The sequence below is a fragment of the Phycodurus eques genome, chromosome 3 (genome assembly GCF_024500275.1).
Source record: "Phycodurus eques isolate BA_2022a chromosome 3, UOR_Pequ_1.1, whole genome shotgun sequence".
In the NCBI taxonomy this organism is placed as follows: domain Eukaryota; kingdom Metazoa; phylum Chordata; class Actinopteri; order Syngnathiformes; family Syngnathidae; genus Phycodurus; species Phycodurus eques.
This window is the reverse complement of record NC_084527.1, coordinates 13910609-13935538: the sequence shown is the minus strand read 5'-3', so window position 1 is coordinate 13935538 and position 24930 is coordinate 13910609. Positions and strand designations below refer to the sequence as shown.

Here is a 24930-nt window from a genome sequence, read left to right as displayed (position 1 = left end):
GTTTCCACCACATATGCACCTGCCGATCTTTTGAAATGTCATGGGGGGAAATCGCAAAACAGTAAAAAAAACAAAACAAAAAAAAGTCCCTGTACTATTCAGTACTTCATGCTAAAGCTAATCCGCTACTCTCCAGTGTATAGTTTTCCATTATTCTAAATAATCAGAGTTCTAATTGCCACATGCTCTATATACATTTCTTCGGGGGAATAAGAAGGTCATCGCCCGAAGTCAGTTGGGATAGGCTCCAGCTCACCTGCGATCCTAATGAGGACAAGTGCCATACAAAAATGAATGGATATCACTATAATGAGTTTTCACTCTACTTGGCACTGAACTGTGTCAGTTTATTTTGACAACGTTTTATAAAAGGAAGCTCCGTTGAGGCGCAGCTCGAGCCCCTCGGGTCCTGGCGGGCGTGAGCAGCTTATTACTTAACTTTGTAAATGACATGTTCTCGCTCCGCACTGGCCTCATTGTTCCGGGCCCTGGACGATTACGTCTCACTTAAGACGTGAATGCCAAAGAGATTTGTAGGTTATGACAGAGTCATGGGTGACACTCCCAAACCCACAGGAGCACTTTGAACAATACTTGGAATTGTTTAATAAGGAAGTACAATGTCGTTAACCTTTCGTGCCCCTGCATTATTGGTAAATGGAGTGCGCTTATTGTATTTAAAAAAAAAAAAGCTACTTTGTTTACTTCAATGATGCAAATTGGGAGATGCCTAACTGATTTTCATTTGTTTCTGTGACAGTGACAATAAAGCTCTATTTTATTCTATTCTATTACATCGTCCTATGAGGGCGTACTGCCAAAATAATGACAGAGCTAGAAAGCATTCGTCGCCAGCTTTAATTTGACATATGATTCAATTGGGTTGATCACAAACAGATTTTTGACGTCATCACTGGTGAACTTTAACCTTAGGTGATATTCTTAAGGTCAAGATCAATCATCACAATAAACTCAACGGGGGAGTGGCAATCTACCACCAGGTTTGCGGACGATGTGATAGAAATTGGGGAAACCTTTTTACTTTTTCAGTTTGGCATTTTTGACCTTGCTGTGACCTTGAACTTTCACCTAGTCATTGATGCTTTGTTACGTAAAAAGATCAGAAACCAAAGAACCTGCGTGATGAATATCAAATGTTTTGGTACTGAATTGTATGTGTGGGAGAGTGAAAAGTAAGTCTCAGACAACGTTTGATACAGTGATATAAAAAGTCTACACACCCCTGTCCAAGCGGCAGGTTTTCAGAATAACAAAAAAAAAAAAAAGAGTGAGCTAAATAATTTCAAAACCTTTACCGCCATTAAGATGACCTATAACCTTGTAAAACAGAGGCACTTGAAAAATGGTGGCAGGTGTGTGCCGACTCTCATCTAACATGCAATTGTTTGTGACTGGTTAATTCTGAACACATCCCAGTTATACAAGGGTGCACACACGTGTGGGACCATATTATCTCAGTTTAATTTGACTTCCCCTCGTTAAAATATTTCTTTTTTTCCCCCAATTGGGTTGCACATGTTATAAGTCACAGTGGTGGAAAATGTTTTGAAATGATTTACCGTATCTTGGTCTAGTCCGATTTTTTTTAATTTTTTTTTTTATATCCACTGTGAATGAATGACAATAAATGATGTACTGTCTAGAAAAGAGTTGTTCTCCTCACCCCTGAGCCACAGTAACGGCCCAGCCGCGGAGACTTGGTGTCAGCGCCGTCAAAGAGCTCCATGTAGTCGTAGCCGCAGTCGGCCTCCTCCTCGATCTCGAAGGTCTGGAAGATGAGCTCCACGCCGTAGCCTTTCTCGGCCGAGATGACCCACTGACAGTCAGAGGCTCCGGGGTAGTTGTTGTCCCCGAATTGGGCGTGGGAGAACAGGTCCTTGGTCTTCACCTCAGCCTTCAGGCGACCGCCGCACTCTGTGCATAGAATGGTCAAGGTGAACTAACAAACAGTCCAGTAGAGAACTCAACTTTTCTGTATACAAAGCGGCCATTTTGTAGTTATATTGAAGTCTGAATCCCTGGCAAGTGTGGTACATTACAGAGATACCTTGATGGACGAGTACGATTCAGACACTCTGCCACTAGATGGTAGCAGCAAATTTCACATCGGGCCACTATCAGTTCATGTGGTTACCGCACTATGACTACACTACACTAGACTTTACACCGATTTGATCGGTTTGATCTGTATCGGCCGATAATTAAGCATTTTATGCTGATCGGCTTTCACGTCATAATTCGCCGATCCGATCAATGACGTCATCGATCGGCTCCGCAAAAGACATTTAATCCGCGTCGCTGTCGCGTATGAATCCAAAAGCTAGTTTATTTCTAGCCTTGTGGCGTAGTACTGTAACTATCTGATGACCAATAAAGTTTTTTTTTAATCTTGTCGGTGAAAAAAATAAGTCGTCCCTCTGGGACTATTTTGCGGTGTGTCAGACAAACAACACGTAAGTTATTTGCAGTGTGTGCACAACTGAAGTACGTCGTGGGGAATGTCCTCTAAATGCTTCAACACAACAAATATGATCGGCACCTGAAGAATGTACATAAGGAGGAGCATGCTGCATTCAAGCACCGCAGCATGGGGGGGGGGGGGGGGGGAAGCCAAACGGGACACAAACTCTGGACAACACACATATAGCCGGGACAGTGAGAAAGTTAGAGTAAGCATGTCATTAACAGTATTTGTGAAAGTAATTTAATTGCAATAAAGTAATTTAATTACAGTAAGTTAGCACCCATTATTTATGTCATGTTGTAATGTTGATTTGACCTAATGTCAGTGGCAAATCCTTGAAGAAGTCACTGATGTTTAACATTTGTCTAAAATGCTAGCGAATACTTGAAGATACTCAGTATACAGTACACAAGTTTATACAATAAATGAACGAGTCATGTGAATAGACACATTGCTACATCTTGTGATCGGATCAGTGACCGGTTATCGTTTTTTTAAACTTGCTGATCGGTGATCGGCCCCAAAATTCCTGATCGTGTAAAGCCTAGAAAGCACAGGTTGTGTGTGGTTTTTTTTTTGCTTTCCCTTTCTTTTTTTTTTATGCAAGTATTTTGCCAGATTTCTTTGTTCTCACCATGGGTCCTAAAAGTTAGTGCTGAGAAGAAGAAGCGGATAATGTCCATTGACAAAGCTCAAAATCAAAAAGCGTAGTACTTCTACGATATGCACTGAAGCAGATGGAATTGATAAAGGCTATAATTGTTAAATAATGTGAAAGTTATTATTATTATTATTTTTAGCAATCAAAAAAAAAAAGTTTATTTCTTTACATTCTGTTTTATTATGTTCTAACTATGTTTTTATACAGACCAGTATTGTACAGTTCTATTTTTCTTCTACTTTTCTTAGTGTCTTTTTGGGGGGGTGGAACAGATTAATGGCAATTAATTCATTTCAATAGGGAATGTTGATTTGAGATATGAGTGCTTTGGGTTACAAGCATGGTCACGGAACAAATTACAGTCATTAGTCAGGGTACCACAGTATTGGGAAAATGCAAAGAGTTTTTATGGTGTTGACTTTTGCACAATGAAGTCATAAAACATTCAATGTGTAGTTTATGTGTGGACTTTTAGCTTTAATTGCAAGATGTTTTACAAAAACATGTCATCTACCATGTATAATTCACATCCATTTTATGCAGAGTACCTCCATTTTCAGGAGTTGAAAAGTATGTTGAGCAGTGTATTGTTTTAATGATTGAATAAAGTCAATGAGTGCTTGATAAAGTCCATGGACATCACCAAATTTTTGGTCATTCCTAAATGACAAATTCCATATTTTTTTGTGTAACTTGTTAAACTAGCTGCCCCTCACGTTGTCCAGCTGCCTTGTGTCAACCGTCGAGACCTTCAGGTTCCTGGGAATTACAGTCTCTCAGGACCTGAAGTGAGCGACCAACACCAACTCCGTCCTCAAAAAGGCCCAGCAGAGGATGTACTTCCTGCACGGCCTGCCACCGGAGCTGCTGAGACAGTTCTACACAGCGGTCATCGAATCGGTCCTGTGTTCTTCCGTCACAGTCTGGTTTGGTGCTGCTACAAAAACGGACAAACTCAGACTGCAACGGACAATCAAAACTGCTGAAAGGATTGTCGGTACCCCCCTACCCACCCTTGAGGACTTGCACGCTGCCAGAACTAAGACAAGAGCGTGCAAAATCCTCTCGGACCGTCTGCATCCCGGTCACCGGCTCTTCCAGCTCCTTCCCTCAGGTAGGCGCTACCGATCAACGCAAACTAGAACTAGTAGACATTCCAACAGCTTCTTACCTCTTGCGATCAACTTCTTAAACACCTAACCTACAATTCCATTACAACATGCTGGCAATTTTTTGACTTGAGTTCGTTGTCACATTTCTGTGAGGCCAATTATGTATTACTCGTGCACTCACTGTAGTTGTCTCGCCATGCTGCACTATTTGCATATCCTGGCCACTCATGCCGGAGTAGCATCTGCTCCATTTGCACACTGATTGAGGAGTATCTGTAACATTTGCACAACCAACATTGTCCCAGATGATCGCACTACTCGTCACTTTAAACCTCATACACTCCTTGAAGTCTCAGCGCGCTTTGCACAATGGTCATTGCACCGGACTACTGCAATATTAGTCATTTGAACTGCTCTAAGTGCTAGAGGACTCTGCATCTTTTTGCACAATTGTCAACAACAACAACAAAAAATGTACCGACATTACCAGATAACTAGCAACCCTTTACTGCTCAGTGACTGTTTTTTTTTTTTTTTGTCAATGTCTTTCTGTCTCCAAGGTGTTCTGTAAATTGACTGTCTGTTGCCGTACTAGAGCGGCTCCAACTACCGGAGACAAATTCCTTGTGTGCTTTTGGACATACTTGGCAAATAAAGAAATAAATTCTGATTCTGATTCTGATAGAAAGTGCATTTCTGGAGCAATTGTGTGTGAATGCTTAAGAGCTGACGCTGAACTGAAATGTTTTGCAATTAGAAATGTAGGTCGGATGTGAGACTTGGGGGGGAAAAAGCAGAAAGGTAAATAGGGGTAAACTTGCTGTACTGTTGATCATTTTGTAATTAGAATGATTTGAATGAGTGGAAAAATGGTTAATTTGAGCTTAATTTGTTCAATTTCTCCATTGATTTGAATGTTTGTCTTCTGGTGGAAAAGGTGGAATTATGTGAAAAGTGAGAACTATAGAAGAGTCAACACCTCAATCACATATCGATCATATACGTATAAAGACCAAATAATAAAAACAATCAAATTCCACGTGTGACAGGATACATATCTGTACCTGCAGAGTGGGACGCCTCAAAGCCTTTCTTCTGCACGGAGTTGTCCGAGAAAAAGCGGATGAAGAGCTTATTGCCGCTGGAGGCGATGGGCTGCGGCTTCTTGGTGCCGCAGAAGCGGCCGAGACTTTGAGCTTTGCCGTCTTTCCCGTCGTAGATCTCGATGTGGTCGTAAGCGCACTCCAGATGAGCCTCCATGTCGAGCTCATTGAAAGCCTACGACAGAGGAAGAATGATGACACAAAGCAGTGGCTTATTATAATATTGTGACAGGACACAATTAGGTACTGTCACAATACAAAACCTGTATCAAAAATGTTGACACCCCTACTGTATATAGTGGACTCCTGCATACTCGTGGCTCACCACCCGCAGATTAGAAAAATCTTTCAAACATTTAAAAAAAAAATGTATTGTTTTGCTTTGTTTTTTCCTTTTTGTGGGGCGCCAACCCCAAAAACACTTATTGGCGGTTTATCCATGCTTAGTCAAGAATATTTTGGCTTCGAAAACTTTTTTCCCCCCAATGCAATTATAATAGCCTTCAATTAACCACAGATTATCGCTATTCACGGTCCGTCCCGGTCCCAATCCCCCGTGAATAACGTGGCTCCCCCGTAACAGAGTAAAACAGATGACGTGTAACGTACTATTTTGATGCGGTGGCCTGGCGTGGTGGTGAGCGACCAGGTGCACGCCTTCTTGCTCGGATATTTATCCGGCCAGTTGGGGCTCGTGATGGTACCGCTCACACTGGTTACTGTGTGATCACAGCCAGCTGCAATAATTTTTTTTTTTTTAAAAAAAGAAAAAAAATCAGTTAACGACCAAATGCAAGGAATATGGATCTTTGTACTGGAATTAAATCATCAGATCGAGGAGACAGACATTGTTGGCGGTATACCCTCTTTGCAGTCATGCTTGTTCTCGTGCAGCACAAAGCCGCTCCTGCACTGGCAGCTGTAGCTTCCGAAAGTGTTGACACATTCGTGCTGACAGCCACCGTTCTCCTTGGAGCACTCGTCTTTGTCTGAGGACGCACACACGGGACAATGACAACACGGGTGACGTAGAGCAGGGATAGGCAACTTAAACGATGGAGGGGGCCGCAGTTTTTCGTCATTACCAGGGCGCCACATCAGACCACGCACTTCCTAACCCAGACATGTAAACACCAAAGGCATGAAAAAGGTGACAAAAAAAAAAACATTGTAGGGGGCGTTTGGGGGGATCCCCCTGGCCCCCGCAGAGAATCTTTTTTATTTTAAGATAAATTAAGCAATCTGGAAGACTACAGTACGATAAGGCAAAATAAACAAATTTTCTTCACACAGAAAAACATTTATTTACAACGGGAAAATACAAAAGACCAGTGCAACAAATACGACACAGGCTGATCTGATGGGCAAAAATGTTGCTTAAAAGTAAGAGTAGCAATGGAGGATGTCCGATCCAGAGGTGGGTAGAGTAGCCAAATATTGTACTCAAGTAAGAGTACTGTTACCTGACAATAATGTGACTCAAGTAAAAGTCAAAAGTAGTCCTCCAAAAAAATGACTTGAGTAAGAGTAAAAAGTACACGGTGAAATAATTACTCAAGTACAGAGTAAATATTAACTTCTGATTTTTTTACCCACAGCATGATTATTAAAAAAAAGAATTCCAAAATAAAATGTGAATGTTCAAATTCTGATATTGCTGTGCGTGTATGTGTGTGCGCACAGACAAAACTACAACAAAGCATCTGCAATTTACTGCAAGGTCTTTTCTCAAGTTATATGTGGGTTCAAATATCCACGTTTGGGCAGACAGTACAAGACAAATACTACAATACATGAAAGCTGATGTTTTTGTTCGTCTAAATGTAAACACGAGTAGCGTGCCATTGCCTTCATGGTAACGACGACCTTCCCAACATGACCGCCACGTAGCACGACAATCAGCCGGGCTGGCTTATCTAGTGCTAATACCTAAATATGTGCATATCTGTTTGTTTGTTTTTTAATCGAACCAATGTACATCACAGTATCTTAATATATTTCATACTCAAATGCATGTAGGAAAAAAATGCTGTTGTATAATTCTGATTTGAGATTGCCATGAGAGCAGCCGTTGGCAGCATCAGTATACTTCTCGCCTTTAACTTTGGTTCCCAGCATGCATTGCACCATTAAATGCTGAATGTTTGCCATCATAAGGAAATTAATCATTGTCATTTGTGTGTTTATGGTACCCATAGTTTGTTGAATGTGTCTTACTTAACAGTTGGTTTACATATCGTTGCCCTTTGTTTTTTCAGAAAAACCCTGAGTGTACGTTTTGTGCAATACACTAAGCTCCTGGTCAGTTCTATTGTATACTAAACAAAGCTAGGCTAACTGTTACCTGGTGTCTCACCACAAATGTAAGATGCTAGCGTGCACTTTCTGTTAATTGCACAAGAGTCTCCTTCTCAAAGTTATCAGGGCCTCCGTCTGTCTGTCTTGTGCGACTCATTAGCACCACAAAATCAATCATGACTGACAGCATCGTTAAGCAAACCAGCTACATAGTTTTGTCTTGAATTTGCTGAACATATAAACTGCTTCCAATTCTTCTTCTCTCATGGAGAAGAAGTGGTGGAAGTGCTATTAAATGATGTCTGCCATCTCGTGGTGAATGGTGTTATTACATCTTAACTGATCAGGTACGGCATAGGAAACATTTTTAGGATTTTCAAAAATTAATTGAAGGGCCACTGCGTACCTGTTGCCTCTCCCTGACGCAGAGGATTGACAGATTATGGCTCCAAGGGGGTAGAATGGTGAACTCACCTGAGAAGAACTGTGCTTTAAATCCCTTTTTGGACACCGTATTGTCAGACTTGAACTCAATGCGCATGTTGTTGTACTGAGAGGTGATGGCTTCGGGTTTCTCGGTGCCACAGAACTTCCCGTGCAGCCTTGAATCTGGTGAAAGTCCACTGCGCACCTCCACGTAGTCATACTTGCAAACCTGTGCACAGATATGAAGCGAGGTAAAGTAGCCACAATGTCTTCGTCAGTGACGTGACAGAAGGAAATGATTACAGTAAAACGTGTGTGGGGGCAAAAGGAAAAAAGAACAAACCCACCCAATGCCGATACATAATAACCCCAGTGCTCACGTCATTGCCCTCAGTCTCGAAGACGTCAAAGAGCAGAGTGATGCGGTACTGCGTGGGGGCGACCAGCTGCCAGATGCAGTTCTTGTTGGGGGGGTACTCTCTGGGCCAACCAGGGCTGGTGATGGAGCCATTCAGTTTGGTGATAAAGCCTCCGCAGGCAGCTGCACACGACAGACAAAAATGGGATGAATTAGATACAATACAAGCTGCAAAGAGGAAAAATATCAATTTAGCATTCATCTATTGACTGTACGGCCTGCCAAGGGTGGTTTTAGGAACGCTCTGGATGAATTATGTAATGTCGTATACTGCTACAACAACAGCTGCTACGCACTAAATTGGCTATTCTTAGTTAAAAGGAATGTTCAGCAACGACTTTCAAGGTAAACATTGAAAAGAGCCACATAGCTATTTTGTGTGCAGTTTGATTGTGAGGCAGCACTTATAATGAACTGAGAGCAATGCAGTCGTTTGTTTACATTCAAACATCATCTTGCAGTCAACACGTGTGAAATCATGCAAACTGTGAGAGATTACAATTTCAGCACCCCGGCCGGGGCCCTCATGCTAGTCATTGGTGACTTCAATCGTGTTACGCTCTCTCATCAACGAACAACTTCACACGTTTACATTTACAAATAAGTTATTATTATTATATTTATTGAGTTTCTGTTTGATCTCATGGACTACACTTTGTTACAGCTGCAGTTGTTTTTTAAAGTGCTCTGTAAATAAAATTGAGATGATGAGTTGAGTTACAACTTCTTCCATTATCTTTTGATTAGTCCTCACAATGCCCGTAAAAGCGGCTTTTCTCGCTTTTCTGTACAAATGGCAGAAACACGTAATGGACGGACAAAGACAATCCGGCAATTTTCTGACTTCTGATGTGACATTTGAACAGAATTTATAAGGCTCGGTTTACGTTGCACGGTTCAAGTGACACAATTCAAAATGTTGGCTCTCAAGGGGCACAACCTTGCATCAAGGAAGTTTTAAAAAAAACAAAAACATGGAATTTCTTCTGATCGGAATCAGGACGCTTCCAAATGTGAATTAAAAATCAAATATGTATCGGATATCTGCCACATTGGATATACCCCATTAACGAGAGTTTGACGCCATCGAAATACACCAATTAGTGATGTATGAAAACCCGCCACGTCTGCAGAAACAACACAAATACATTTGAAAACAGCTGCTGTAAATCTAAAATACAGTGAAAGCGTGGACCATTACATATTGTCTAAATATGCTACATAAAGTTGTTTCCATTGTTAAACAATAAAAAGATTGGTGGTGGTGGCCAGTGGAGTAATGTGGAGGTTTCCCCTCATTTAAATCAATAGGGAAGAAGTGTCAGCCCAGGGCCAACAAAAGTGTGTAACGTACAATATTTGTATTGTTGTTTACTTCCGTGTTGTCACAGACCAGTGTTAATGCTTTGGGAGTTATTTATCATTTGTTGTAAATATATATTTTTATTATTTTATTTTCTATACATACATACGTGTTTGCACTTGAGAAGGAGCTGCTTTCCATCTCATTGTACATGTGTAGAGTGACAATAAAAGGCATTCTAAACTATTCTGTTCATTCTATTCTATTTACGTGCCATTTGGGCATCTCTATATGTACGTTGTTTCATGTGTTCCGTAAGCCATTTTGGATATATGTCACTTGAAATGTACATGTAAATAGTCAAAAGAAATCAGATACAGGCATTAAAAAGGAATTGGGCACTTGGACCTGCAGTGTAAATCCAGCGTAATACTTTTTTAAGCCCACTTTGATCATTTAAGACCTCTTAATCACGACATAAGACCATTAGGAGAAAACAATAAGGGTGCAATATTATATCAAAATATACATTTTTGAATGCTGGCTTTAAGGATAATCTTTATTTTGGAAAATTTCTTTAAAATCTCACACAACCTGTTGAACGCAATTTACGCGATCTGTGTGAAAGCACACATATTTGTTACAAAATTCTGCTTTACTGGCTAAAAATAAAAAAAAATGTAAATATGTAAAATGTTGAACAAAGCAAAGTCAAATTCTGGATCTGATGAAGACTTAAACCTGGTTACATGATTCGACACGCATATTTCTGTCAAGATGAGTGTGTTCCCAGGGTGAGGCATGGTTTTGGCAGCATTGCAAAGGTGAAAATGTAATAGTTCCGTCCTAAGAAAACACCATCCAACTTACCCTCGCAGCTGCGCTTGTCAGCAGCAAGCTCATAGCCCGGGTCACAGGCACACTTGTAGCTGCCCAGCGTGTTGAGACAGCGTTGCTCACAGCGACCGTTGTCCGGCTTGGAGCACTCATCCATCTCTGAAACACAAAGATATGTTAGGACCCTTTTAACTGGGCCCCCTGCTTCCATGGGGCTGTACGAGACGTCCTCCAAACAAGGCGGTTCACACAGAACCCAATGGCGCAATCAAACCAATGATATACAGTGGAACGCCCCAAAGGTTGTACATATTCGTGTATCAAATAACATTTTCCCACTGAAATGAAATGCCAATTTGCCCCCAAAAGGCACCAATTTTTGTTTTTAAGAAAGAAAAATAGCATTGCATTCTATGAAAACATAATAAAAGTGAAGGTAAATAAATAAACTGTTGTTATTAAGTGTAGTTACTGTACATACTGTAGTATTCATGTGTTGGATGTGTGCCTTTAAGGGACGTGGCCTAGTGAGTGACGTCAGGAGCGGGAGTCGGTTAGTCTGCGTGTGAGCGTCTGCGTGAGTTGTGGCCTAGAGCAGCTCCTGGCGACTGTTCTCATTTTCTATTGCTGTGTTGGACTGTCCAGTTCAATAAATGGCTGAAAGTCCGTTGGCGACTGTTTCTAGAGAAATCGCCCAAATGAGCCCAGTCGCAAGCAGGTATGCAAGACAGGTGGGCAACGCTAAAGTGCCATGCTTTGTTGCCTAAGCCATCTAATGTGTGGAGAACGTGGTGTCAAAGTTTGATCTTGTTCAGGATTTGTCATGAAAAGGCGGTGTGAAGAACAATTCATAGTTGTTTATTTTACTCGTGTTATGCTTGGACAGGAAATAAAGGTTTCACAAATGCAACGTGGAATGGATTAATCCAACTTTCAATATTTCCAGTGGGAAAAAATTGCTTGGCCTTTAACGTTCCGCTGTGATTTTGAATGGTAATTACATATTACTTCTTAGATACACATGCTGAAATTCCCTCCAGCGTTCACAACCTTTAAACTCTGACCTTTGAAGAAGTTGGCTGCAAATCCGGCCTTGTTGACGGAGCCATCTGAAACAAATTTCATCCATAGCTGGTTGGAGCTGGTTTTGATGTCATCTGGTTTGTCATAGCCACAGAAGCGGCCCAGCAAGGGGCTGTTCTCGGAGTTTCCGTCACGCACCTCCAGATAGTCGTATGCGCAACTGTCATGTCTCTCGATCTACGTAACAGAAGATTTGTTTTTGGTCCGGGGGGCTGTGGACCAAATTTTGGAGAAAGCATGCATTACGGCTTGCCAGAGTGGGGCCTTACTTCAAAGGACTGGAAGGTAAGGCCCACGTGGTAGCCCTGAGCTACAGTAACCTTCCATACACATCCTTTATTAGGCCTGTAGTCGTCAGGGTAGTTGGGGGACTGGATCTGGCCGCTGTCCTTCTTCACCTCCCCACCACAGATGGCTGCACGTGACAGGAAGAAAAGAATAAAAAGTCGCTTAATAGCAAAATGATTAACGCGTGCCTTAAGAAAATAAAAACGTGTGCATACCGATCGGCTTTTCGCAATGTGGATTAGCTGAACTGCCTCACACGCACACGCACACACACACACACACACACACGTACATAACTCTGTGACAAACACACAAGCTTCTGCATGGCCTGGAAACAATAGAGCCGATTCTGAGGGCTGGCCAAATTCTGATTAATGCAGCATGAAGTGGCTGACACATCAGCAGTATGGGTGCCAGAAAAGGAGGCTATTACTGCAGCTTTGAGGCGGATGTGTGAGTTCACTCAGCTAAGCGACATCGCGGACGCTACGGCATGGAGGTCGAGAATAAGCGCTTACCCTCATAAACGGCAGAGAAACCTTTTCCCACCCAGTTGCTGCTGCTGCGGAACTCAATCCACAACCGACTGTCGGTGGAGATGATTGGCTCGGGCAGTTTGTCGCCACAAAATCGGCCTGGATCAAAGGTGGGGGACACGCACACAAGATTTCAAGTTTCATACATACAATTTGAGGGACATTATGAACTTTAAGGGGGGAAATGTAGGTACTTTTGCCTCAAATGTTCTCACCAAAACCACTACTAAATTAAGCACTACTATTACTAATAGTGGCAGAAGTAGAAAACACAGTCATGCTGTTCCTCACTGTAGCACTGATGGAAGGCTACAACCATGAATTTATACAGTATACTACTATTACCAATGTTGATACAAACTGTGCTTTGTCACATTGCATACTTTCCATTGTCTCTCTCTCTCTTTCTCTCAACCAAATGAGTCCAATCAAAACCGTTCCCATTCCAGAGCCATTTTTTCCGTTGCTTGTGTTGCCAAAGTGCATGCTCATGTGGGCATATGTTCACTGTATAGGAAGCGTGTTCCTAAAATTTCAGATGGAAAGTGCCTTGAGATAAATTTGGTTCTGATGTGATGCCAAATAATTGGCATCATGTTTAGTTGGACGAAAGTCTCGTCAAGACGTAATTATAGTTGGACTATAAAAAAAAAATCTACTTGTCTGTCTCATGAAAGAAAAAAGTAATGAAGTCATTGATCAGTTAAAACACAGATGTTGTTGATTAATGAAGTTATTAATGAATAGAAATGACCTTTGAGTGGTGCCTTCCTCCAATATCCATCCCTGATTTCCACATGGTCATACCAACACAGGTGACTCCTGTATAGATCCATGGAGGTGAAGTTCAGAATGATCTTTAAAAACCAAGAGAGAGGTGATTATTGACACTAAACATGAGAAAGGTCACACTGCGATAAAAGCTTGGAAGAGAGTCTGTAACTGTACATGGACAGAGACCAGCATTTGTTTTCAAGCGTCACGTGGCTTTGGCATTTTCCATCTGCTCACCTTTTCTCCCGGTGTGACGGATATTCTCCAGATGCAGTGCATGTAGGCGGAGTACCCATTGGGGAAACCTGGAGAGGAAAAATTCCCGCTGCTATCCTGAAGACTGTCCCCACATCCTGTCCACAGAGACAAACACAAAGGGACCCGCATGTTAAGGCCGGAGCTGTGACCAGGTGTTTCAGCATGAAACACCTTGGCCACGACTTCAAACTAGACAGGCAAACACCTGCGCGGGAACCACACTGCGGACATGTTTAAATGATAATACTAAAGAGCGATGAGCGGTAAGATTCATGGCTGGTGTTGCCGAGCAGACCGGTAGAGTTGTTATTGCCTTGAATTGGTAATAAAAGCTCGCATCTTGGAATCCGCCTTGCCGTTTGTTGAACCCTTTTTACACAACTTGCGGAATCATTTACATGAACACACGGAATGATACTCACTCAACGAGAAACAGAGGCAGACTGAGTCACGTGCACGTGGCATGGCAGGCAATTAATGGTTGAGTCGCGTAGTTTCTTTGTTTTTGTATGAAAACCAAGCGCATTTACAAATAATGGGACAAAATTCAGCTGGGAAAAAAAGCCATTGAAAACTGAATCATCTGAAAACCAGGACATTTAAAAACAGTTTTTCCACTGTAATTGCTTTAAATCGAAGAAAACTTGTGAGTGTTTGGTGGGTCCTGGGAATCTAGAGGCCCCAGGCAATTGCCTGTGTTTGTCTAATGGAAAGTCCGCCTTTGTGTGGCAGAGTACCGTACGCCTCACCTCACGCTTTTTTTATCTGCAGTTTTATGCGATCATCAAAACTAAATTTGTAACACATACACACCAATATTTAATACACTAACTAGCCTTACTATGGAAAACTGGAGTGTATATTACAAGTGACTGAAAATATTGTTGTAGATGTGAAGAGAGACCGAAACAGCCGCTTGTCAATTACAAACCTCCACAACCCAGTTAGTGACGGCTTGCAGAATCTGACGTGCGGCTCTGCCTCCCCTGCCCGCACGTCCCTGACACCAAATGATATGATATGAAAATTATATGTAAATGATCGGTAAAAAGGCAACTCGTTTACATTGATGCACCCAGTCCAGATGATGAGCTCACAAAGGACTATAACAAAGTAAGATCCTCTCTAAGCATGCTATGAAAATAAACCTGGCCCTCTATAAATAACCAAGCTCTCTGGAGGATGTGATACATTATGTACGTGATGCTCTTCCTTAACAGGCAAAATTAAGTATGCAAAGACTTGATGTTAATGCAGGCAACCAGAAGGCAAAAGAGGGGAGGCTCAAGATGCATTTATTTAGGTGAAATTATAGATAGTTTTGTATCTTTGTTTTGTGAGACCCCTTGATTGTTGCCCTCTTGTTATTTTAACACTCTTTCACTTAGCAAGCGTAATGAAAAGATCTCCCCAAGTGTTTACGTTAGTGCCTTTGTTCAATAGTCTGTAAGCAGTAAAACAAGGAACCCCTTAGCAATGAGGTGTGGGCAATAAGGCGAAACCATTAAAAAGCACTTGGGGGCGCGCAAAGGGGATGACAAACATTTCCAGGAATGTGGCATGAATGGGAGATCCATGGCTGTGGAAGGTTTTTGTTGGTTTCCAGGAACACATCACTGCTGCCACATCAAACAGGAGTTTCTTCTTCGAAGACTGTCATTGAGGAAGATGATGTAGAGCAAACACAGATGTATATACATTCATCTGTATATAGGACCATTTAAGGTTAAAACCGCCAGATCGAGCCTTGACTGCAAAGCCTCACCAGATGGTTCGACTTTGCAATCCATCGCTGTGTTTGATAGCTCAGCTATCCTGACCTGACCTATAATTAACTGCATGACATCAAATCTGTTCCTAATGGACGAACTTTCAGCTTTCAATTCTGTTTACTTCAAGCAATGTAAACAAAATGTTTCAAAAAGGCGGCAAGCTTACGTAACCCTCGTCGGGGTTTACTTTGTTAGCCATTGTCCTCTCATGACCAGAATCTGTCTGTGATGACTTCCTGTCGCCGGTTATGGTTTACACTCCTCTCCACTTGGGAGTCTGGGTTGTTGTAGCCAAGCAGCCGCACCACATCAATAAGTAGAAGACTGGCTATTCCCACCCAGTAGAAGATGCACTGAGAGAAAGCAGGACAACTGCAGATCTCTCACACATGTGCAAAAATAGATGAGGAAAAAAAGCCCACAGCAGACAGGATCTGCCATTTTGGTCTTACTGGAGCATTTGTAGAGTTTGCGTGCCTGTGCGATATCCCCTTTGCTAAGTCTGGTTCTCTGGCCAATGGGTGGTCGCACACCGTTCACATCGTACCGCGGCAGGATGGTGTCCAAGAAGATGCCCCTGTGATGCAGATGGGAGATGGAAGTTAGTGCCACATGACCCCTGAGAACCCGCTCTCCCAAGAATGTAGGATTTTGAATGAAAAGTAACACACAATTGCACATGGTGGTTTATGAATGACTGGAAACATATAAAAACATATGGAAATAAGTAACAAACAGAATGTAAAGCATTAAACAGTGTGTGCATGATGATTAATTCATTGCTGCGCCTTCCGTTGTGCATAACTTGGCCACCGGGGGACAGTTTAATACAGTCACGATGACACAAACAGGTAAGAGTTTGAGAACTAGTAAGCTGCTGTAATATTCATTGCTTTTCACAGAGGATAAACAATATATGCCTGTGACTAAGTTTTGTTATATTTTCTGTCTACATGTGTTGATGCCCTGTTTGTGTTCAAATATGGCTTTGAGGCTTTGTAACACTGTCACATAGATGCTATTCGTTAACTCATCTATGGCATTTCCCATTATGTGTTAGCATGAAGCAAGCTGACTTTAAGGCAAAGTTATTTGGTTCTTTTAAATACACAACGTGTAATTCACTTTGTTTTATGTTTGGTTTGACAGTACTTCAACTGGGATTGGCATTAAACTGCTTGAATAATTTATTATCTGCCAAACTGCTGCTTGCTGTGAAGTGAGTTGAGTTCACTGCCAGCATACAGCGCTCGTATATAAAATTTTTACTCGCAAGTCAGAGCAAAATAAAATAAATAAATAAATAACAATCACACGTCGTATCTAGAAAAACTCCTAAATCGGGTCACTCTTATCCCAAGACACCACTGTATTTGCGAAAGTATTCACATTATACACAAAATAATTTCACCAGAGACTCCATAAAATCTAATGGCAGAAAGAGAAACTATTGCCAAACGTGATACACCATTTCTCTCACCTCACTCATTTGTACATGACAAAAATTCATTCCTGGCTTACACATCATAACTCATTATTGACCTGAATCAACACGCACCGCCACACCTATCATCATTAATCACACAAACGTAAAGTGGGTCAAATTGCACACTGCTGAGAGACTTTCCTCATATGAAGCCTTTTAATTGCGCACGGGACCATTCTGCATATTATACTTATTTTGGCAGGTGTGCGTGTGACCTCTTATAGCAGTAGAGTAGTAGACATATGTCATATATCAAAGTCTAAAATGACAGAAATCGATACCAAAAGGTCTGATGCAGCATATTCGGTTTTACAAACGGCCAGGAGAAAACAGTGAGTCCTGAAAGACTCTTTTCACACTTCGGTCTCTCTTGACACCTTGCGAGTTTCTCATCTCCATTTTTCTTCGAGTACTGGCGAGCAGCGGCTGGTTCCTTGGTCGTTCCCATGGTGACGTACCCATCAATGCCAGGCATGTACAAACACTGCAGCCTGAGCTAACAGCTTAGGCTCTTCCTGCTTGCTTATCTTTCTTTGAGCCTCCACAAGCCCGTATGCTGGTTCTCTGTTAAAAACTCCACTCTAGCCAGTGTCAGAGGAGACAAAGGGCACACTGGCAGGTCTCTATTTGAGTTGGCAGTGCTCCACGGGCTGATCCGGAAAAAAAAAACATTTTGGAGTAAAGAACTCCATCTTGGGGTAAGGCGGCCCAGACAAAACCATGGCGCGGAGCCCTACTTGTTCCAAGAAGACAGCAAAACATTAAGAGGAACCATGAAATCTTCAAACAATGTTCAGAATAAAAGCCCTGGCTTCCCACGGTGATTTACTGTACAACAGAGTGCAGACACGCAGGCTAACAATGGACTAACAAATACAGACACTGGCACAGGTGAATCAGCCAATCAGTATTCAGGGAAATGTGCTTGGAATGACTCATGAAAAGCTAACAGTCTTCAAATAGAGCTTTGTGAAACATTCCTTAGCAGTGGCACCCATTACTCTCTTGTCTTTACTGATCAACACAAATCGAGACAGAAACAGTGCTGGAGTGAAAACAGACAAAGGGAGATTATCAGCCTAACATACTTTGCCACAGAACTTTGGAGATCATGAGGTTAAATCCAAATCTTGACCCATTGTGACTGCAGGCCAATGGAGGATCAAGAATTCTGACGAAAGTCTTACCAACTTATCAATTGCAGAGGGTTTTTGTCAGGTCAACAAAAGGTCCCACAGCCCTAAAGGCCAACTGGGTGTTTTGTTACCTCTGCCAAGGAGGTTATGTTTTCATCACGGTGTGTTATTGCGGCATTACACAAACACTGTGTAAGGCCAAGAAAAAACCTCATTATATAATACATGTTTCCAATTATGTGTAATATTTTCCTTTTAGGCGGCACGGTGGCCGACTGGTTAGAGCGTCAGCCTCACAGTTCTGAGGACCCGGGTTCAATCCCCGTCCCCGCCTGTGTGGAGTTTGCATATTCTCCCCGTGCCTGCGTGGGTTTTCTCCGGGCACTCCGGTTTCCTCTCACATCCCAAAAACATGCATAAATTGGAGACTCTAAATTGCCCGTAGGTGTGCATGTGAGTGCGAATGGTTGTCTGTTTGTATGTGCCCTGTGATTGGCTGGCAACCAGTTCAGGGTGTACCCCGCCTCCTGCCCGATGACAGCTGGGATAGGCTCCAGCATGCCCGCGACCCTAGTGAGGAGAAGCGGCTCAGAAAATGGATGGATGGATGGATTTTCCTTTTAATATTATTTTCCCCCATATTTCCTATTTTTACACAACAGCACTTTGAAACAGTAATCCATCCATGCCTTGATCACATCTCATCTGAATTACAGTAATGCACTTTACTTTGGAGTCGGCCAGTTGGTTCAAAATGCTCCTCCTCACCTCTTAACTGGAACACACAAGAGGGAGCCGATAACTCTGGCCTTCCTCCACTGGCTACCTGTGCACGTTCATTTCAAGATTCTGCTATTTGTTTTTAAATCTCAAAATGGTCTTGCCCCGCCTTGCCTCAATGAGCTGCTCCAACCTTACCAACCTTTTTCTATGGCTGGTCCCAAACTACGGAATGACCTTCCAGTGCACACTAGACAAGCATCATCACTGTCAATCTAGGAAACCCACATTAAAACCCATTTTTATTTTTATTGTTTTTAAATTATGTTGTGTTCAATTGTCTTGTTTGATGTTCAATTTCTATTTGTGTACAGCACTTTGTTTCAACAATTCATTTTCAAAGTGGTCTATCAATAAAATTGAGTTAATTTTTGCTTAATATTGCCTACATTGTAATGATAACATGACGCCTATCGAGGAGGTGTGTCTATGAAGTTGTTATTTACCAATTTGGATTGCTTTGAACTTGTTTGAGGTTTAGCTGTTTAATTTATTAGGTGCGCTGTGGCACAGACAGTCTAAAAGACTGGGCATGCTCCACGTCTTTACACTGTCAGTTTGCTGACTGGGAGTCGGATATTTTGGCTGTCATCTTTTGTGTAGAGTCTGGAGATGAGTGAGAGGCGGGTCAGACAAAGACAGGAAGGTTCATCGTTCACATAGCAGCCAGGCTGAAAGCCAATACTGGTTTACTATTTCACTGCAAATATAAAGAGTGCAATTAAAAAAAAAAAAAAGATGCAATAAAAAAGGTCTAAATGAGAAGATAATTTTGTCAATGTAAATATGGACCATCATACGCACTTAATACATCTAATCAAAGCATACAAAACAGGGTTTTAGGCACAAAGAAGTCTGTCAATAGTATGCACCAAATGCTCCTCAATGCCATACTATTTTCCTATAAGTGGAGACAAAAAAAACAAACGCAACTAAAATGCATTTCACCTCCATACTAAGTGAAGCGCATTCCTGACCTATACACAGGGACAGGCGGGGCAGCTCTGTACATTGGCTTGCACCCAGCCGCACAGTGTGTTTAGACAAAGATTCTCTCTCTGCTTCCTGGAATCTGTTAGTTTACAAAGAGCAGAGCAGCTGATTTGAGAGGAGGCGCGTACATGCACCGGGAAGGCACTGGAGAGACATTGTGGCTCTTGGAGAACAAAAGACCGGCTAACAGCTGGTTCTCATATCAGACTGGGGTAGTGATAATCATAGTCCAGGCTCACTCATTTTGTTATTTTGAGTTGCGTGTGACCAGATATCAAATTACACCCACTCTGGGTGCACGATGTCAAACCTTTTTTTTTTGCTTTAGGTAGAAGCCCGCATCGTTTGGAACGATTGTTAACAGCAGCTGCGGCCCCATTTCCTTCATTTATCTATAGAATAAAGGCTCACAGTGTTGCTTTAATGTACAGTGGATATAAAAAGTATACACACCTCTGTTCAAGAGCTAGGCTTTTGTGGGATTAAAAAAATGTGACCAAGAAAATTTATTTCAAAACTGTTTCCACCATCAATGTGACTTATAACCTATTAAAACGCAATTTCAAAACAAATCTTTTTGAGAGGGTAAGTAAAATTAAACAACTAAGATAATTTGGTTGCACAACTGTGCACACCCACTTATAACTTGGATGTGACTGCTCAGAATTAACCAAAATCATTGAAAGTCCTGTTAATTGGGACTCAGCACACACCTGCCACCATTTAAAGTGCATCGGATTGACCACAAATAAGGTTTTGCTGTTCTCGTAAACTTCTCACACTGGAGCCACATCCTGCATGCTACAGCACAGACTATAAATTATATGAAACTCTTACAAAACAATGACATGGAAAAATGTCACTTTGTGGTGACCTGCTTTTCTGAATACAATTGATGACTAAAAAGCTAGACGGACTCATCTTCTTCCAACAAGGCTATTTTGGCTTTACAATCAGTCATCGAAATGAAGAATAACTTAAATAACAAGGCAGAAATGTTTCTACACCAACTAGTTAAGCAAGGTGGAACTACTCGACAGTCGACACTTCATTAGATACAAATGGCAATCTGATTCGATCCAGTGAGGAAGACAAGACAATTAGGATTAAAATTGTCAAAGTGGTTTTAATGGTCATGTTTGAAGTGGTGGAGAGTATTGTGTATTTTGGTTGGCTTACAGTATGTAGTTGCATGAGAGGTAAGATATTGGAAAAACCTGTAACTATGACGCATGGTGGTTCTATGTATCACAAATCTGAGATTTCATAGATTCGGGGTCGTCAGCTCAAAATTAAAAAGGTTCACATCAGTAAAACTTAAAATGGAAAAAGAGGCAATTCTATTGTATTAAAACAATAATTATTTGCGGTTTTCACACTGAACTGGAAGAATGTACTTTACGTTAAATTGAGTTTGCGCTAAAACATTTACTGTAAAAAGTGCTTTTCAACAAGCACCTCGGAATGAAAAAATAAACAGCAAATATTAAAGAAAAGGGTTTAAGGTGAACTACTTTCCATCTCGATAAACAAAATCTACAATAAATAAGACAAAAACAATCAACCAATATTAACGACTAAACAGCCTTAACCCCTTCTTTTCCACTTTGGTGTTTTAAACCATGGTATCCGTCTTCGTTTCGCCGTTTGCTTGCCTCATACGCAACCACTTGCTCCACTCGCAAAGCTGCTGTTGATTGGCTGTTGAGTTACTATGCATACATCTAAATTACTGTAGTGACTAAAATATTTTTACATAGTGAAATAAGATTATCGTGACTTCCAAAGATGCTGCACAGGTTAAATTACAAGCCTTCATTAAATTAATCTGGGTCTGTATAGAAAGGTGTTTGGACCACTGTCATAAAGAAGAAGAAGAAGAATCGCCTTTTATTGTCATGAACATGCATGCATGTACAGGAAATTTGTTCTTTGCATTTAACCCATCACAGTGAACACATACACATGTTAGTGGAACACACTGGAGCAGGGGGCAGCTGAAGTGTTAAATTGTGCAATTGTACCCAATGTTATGAATGTTCTTACAATAATTGTATAAATCAGTGATTCTGGTGGTCGGAGTACCAGTTGTGGTACACGGGCTTCATCTAGTAGTTAAATAATCAAACATAAATATATTTTTTAATCCTGTACAGTACATTTGTGAAGTAGAGTTTAGTTGTATTTAATTTTTAAGTAAAATACTTAAATTTAATCTTTCAGAGATGTTTGTTTTAAAACATTATTTTAGGTCATTCTTTTATTTGTGTTTTAAGTAATCATAATTATCGTATGTAACTTTGGGCGCCCCCCTAAGATCGAATTCTGCATTACAACCAAATAACAGCGCTTCAATATGACGTAGGCAATGTATGTTATGCCCCTTATATGTGATTCTACAACATTTTATTATTTTGAAGGACAAGCGTCATTTCCATGCTGTCATTTGCTGTGTGCCACCAACAGAGGCCAGTGCGCAAAATGAATCAGGAATTCACCAAATATAAAAAATAATATACTGACAAATACAGCAAGATGTTAGAGGAGGTGAATGGCGTAAACAGCATTGTGTCATCTCCTCTAGTAGTGGCTTGGGTGGAAATTACTTTTTTTTTTTTTTTTTTTTTAAACAATCAAGTTGTGTATTATAGTTTTAAGTACAGTATTTCATTTTGCTATATTCAAACACAGTGTTGTTAACTGTTAGTGTTAAATGCGCATAATACAGTTGACCCCCGCATAGTCGCAATTCAGCAACCGCGGATTCACCTAGAAGCAGATTTTCTTTTTTTATGTTTTTCTTTTTTTGGGGGGGGGGGGCTTTGGTTGCCAACCTTTAAAACACTTATTGGTGTTATTAGCAGAGGTCCACTATATTTCAGTGGCTTACAATAATATTATATTACTTTTTATGACGGTAGTACTTCGAGCTAAGTATTTTTTAAGGTGTTTTTTTGAGGTGGTGTAAAAAGTGTGAGAACCACTGGTCTCAAGATACCTTGTCTATTCCCTATCATTTTAATGGCGTAAGAGCGTTAAAAAGAACTTGAAAATGAGTCTACAGTCACAGCCTCTGAATTGTGTTACTGATTATTAAAAACACTTCCAAAAGCCTTTCACCGAATAATGAGGTACAAGCACAACTTTTACGAGCGATTTCATGTAGCCCAGAAAGTGGTGACCAGACATTTTGCTGTGATAAAGCTGGGCCACTGTTGATACGTGGGGCTGATGCTGCTTTACGAGGTCTGCCGCCGCTAAAGCAGCAGTAAAGCGGGAGAGCTGCTTTAATTTCAACAAGCTGTGGAAAGTGACCTGCACATCCCAAATACTTAATATATAGCTACGAAAACTTGGCTTTTAGTTGAAAGGGAAATATTGTTCATCCAGATTTTTAGCTCCATAATGTGGGCACAAAATGGAAACGATGGTTGACAAAGTTTGACTTTACTCAGAGCTCCACATGGTTTCACTGACAATAGTCATCTGGCTAGAGGACACATTTCGCTGGCTTTTGTTCAAAATGTCAAGCTCTTTACTGCTCTCATTTCAAAAACAGCCTGTACCCCATGTGGTACAATAATGACAGTGTTTTGTCACTAACACAGCAGTGCTACAACTGCCTGGGGTGCCAGACTAGGAGCCATTGCATTCTAATTGAGTGTTTTATCTTTTCAGTAAAAAGAAAAAGGAAAAAAAAACATTGAATTTGTTCTATAAATAAAGATGATGTATGACTAGCATTGGAATCTCTGTAAAGGACCAGCTGTCCAAATATTACACAAATCACATTAGTTAAGTGCTGTGATAAAATGAAATAACAAAAAGAGGAGAGGGGAACAATTTCAGAGAAGATTCCTATGCTAATTCAAAAGCACTAGGAAAATAATCTATGTGAAGGACAAGTTAGTGGGAATTTTTAAAACTTGATACCTCCAGGCTGGATATTATTTTTTCAGTGTGTGGTAAAACTGGAAACATTAAAATCTGCTTTCAATCTCAAAGATACTGCCACGTAGAACTGAGAGGATACCAACGCACAGACATACTGTATACAGCCATAAAACACGATGGGCAAGAATGGAAAATAAGATGATGGGTTAAAGGGTTGCTGAGGGCACAGCATGACTTTACCAAAGACTAGTTTTCATGTGAGGTGGAACAGAGTTCAACATGGTTTGGCTCATACCTGGAGAATGTATTGCGGGCGTAGTGCATGATACTGTCAAAATCGTAGACTTCTCCCAAAGAATCCACCTCCCCAGGCTCCATTTTCAAAAAGTTGTACTCCTGTCCTGTGAACGGCCAAAAGAAACAGTGTTCAACTTTGCAATGTGCACTCACTGGCCACAACATTAGGTACACCTGCCCAATGCAATAGAGCGCTCCAATATCAGTACCTTGTTGATAATCCATCCATCCATCCATTCATTTTCTGAGCCACTTCTCCTCACTAGGGTCGCGGGCGTGCTGGCGCCTATCCCAGCTATCATCGGGCAGGAGGCGGGGTACACGCTGAACTGGTTGCCAGCCAATCGCAGGGCACATACAAACAAACAACATTCACACTCACATTCACACCTACGGGCAATTTAGAGTCCCCAATTAATGCATGTTTTTGGGATGTGGGAGGAAACCGGAGTGCCCGGAGAAAACCCACGCAGGCACAGGGAGAACATCCAAACTCCACACAGGCGGGACCGGGGATTGAACCCCGCTCTTCAGAACTGTGAGGCTGACGCTCTAACCAGTCGGCCACCGTGCCGCCACCTTGTAGATAATGATACTCTTTTTTTTTTTTTTACACTGTCAAATAGGTATTCATTTATCATTTGGTTAATTAGTATGCTTACAGTTTGCATTGATGCAGAACTGATAGATTTAGATACATGACAATATAAAAGACCGAAAGAACGAGATCCCGGATACAAGCAGCCGAAATGAGTTTCCTCCACAGGGTGTCCGGGCTCTCCCTTAGAGATAGGGTGAGAAGTTCGGTCATCCGGGAGGATCTCAGAGTAGAGCCATTACTCCTTCACATCGAGAGGAGCCAGATGAGGTGGCTGGGGCATCTGATTCGGATGCCTCCCGGACGCCTCCCTGGTGAGGTGTTCCGGGCACGTCCCACCGGGAGGAGACCCCGGGGACGACCCAGGACACGCTGGAGAGACTACGTCCTTC

At 41.5% G+C, this 24930-nt stretch overlaps 1 protein-coding gene across 3 annotated transcripts in view; it reads right to left on the bottom strand.

The window, feature by feature from the left end:
* Nucleotides 1-24930, bottom strand: part of bmp1a (bone morphogenetic protein 1a) — a 45121-nt gene that overhangs the window by 1631 nt on the left and 18560 nt on the right. For 2 of the 3 annotated variants that reach the window (XR_009768282.1, XM_061672175.1), the window contains exons 6-19: nucleotides 23939-24044; nucleotides 15807-15931; nucleotides 13562-13677; nucleotides 13305-13407; nucleotides 12533-12649; nucleotides 11996-12141; nucleotides 11708-11903; nucleotides 10677-10802; nucleotides 8466-8626; nucleotides 8134-8314; nucleotides 6225-6350; nucleotides 5971-6098; nucleotides 5323-5536; nucleotides 1685-1935 (exon numbers count right to left, since the gene is read on the bottom strand). Coding sequence is in view for 1 of the 3 variants with exons in the window: in XM_061672175.1 (XP_061528159.1) it covers nucleotides 1685-1935; nucleotides 5323-5536; nucleotides 5971-6098; nucleotides 6225-6350; nucleotides 8134-8314; nucleotides 8466-8626; nucleotides 10677-10802; nucleotides 11708-11903; nucleotides 11996-12141; nucleotides 12533-12649; nucleotides 13305-13407; nucleotides 13562-13677; nucleotides 15807-15931; nucleotides 23939-24044 (2096 nt within the window). In the remaining 2 variants the exon portion in view is untranslated. Of the gene's footprint in view, nucleotides 1-1684; nucleotides 1936-3862; nucleotides 4084-5322; nucleotides 5537-5970; nucleotides 6099-6224; nucleotides 6351-8133; nucleotides 8315-8465; nucleotides 8627-10676; nucleotides 10803-11707; nucleotides 11904-11995; nucleotides 12142-12532; nucleotides 12650-13304; nucleotides 13408-13561; nucleotides 13678-15806; nucleotides 15932-23938; nucleotides 24045-24930 lie in introns of those variants that run through there. The other variant, XR_009768283.1, reaches the window with a different exon arrangement.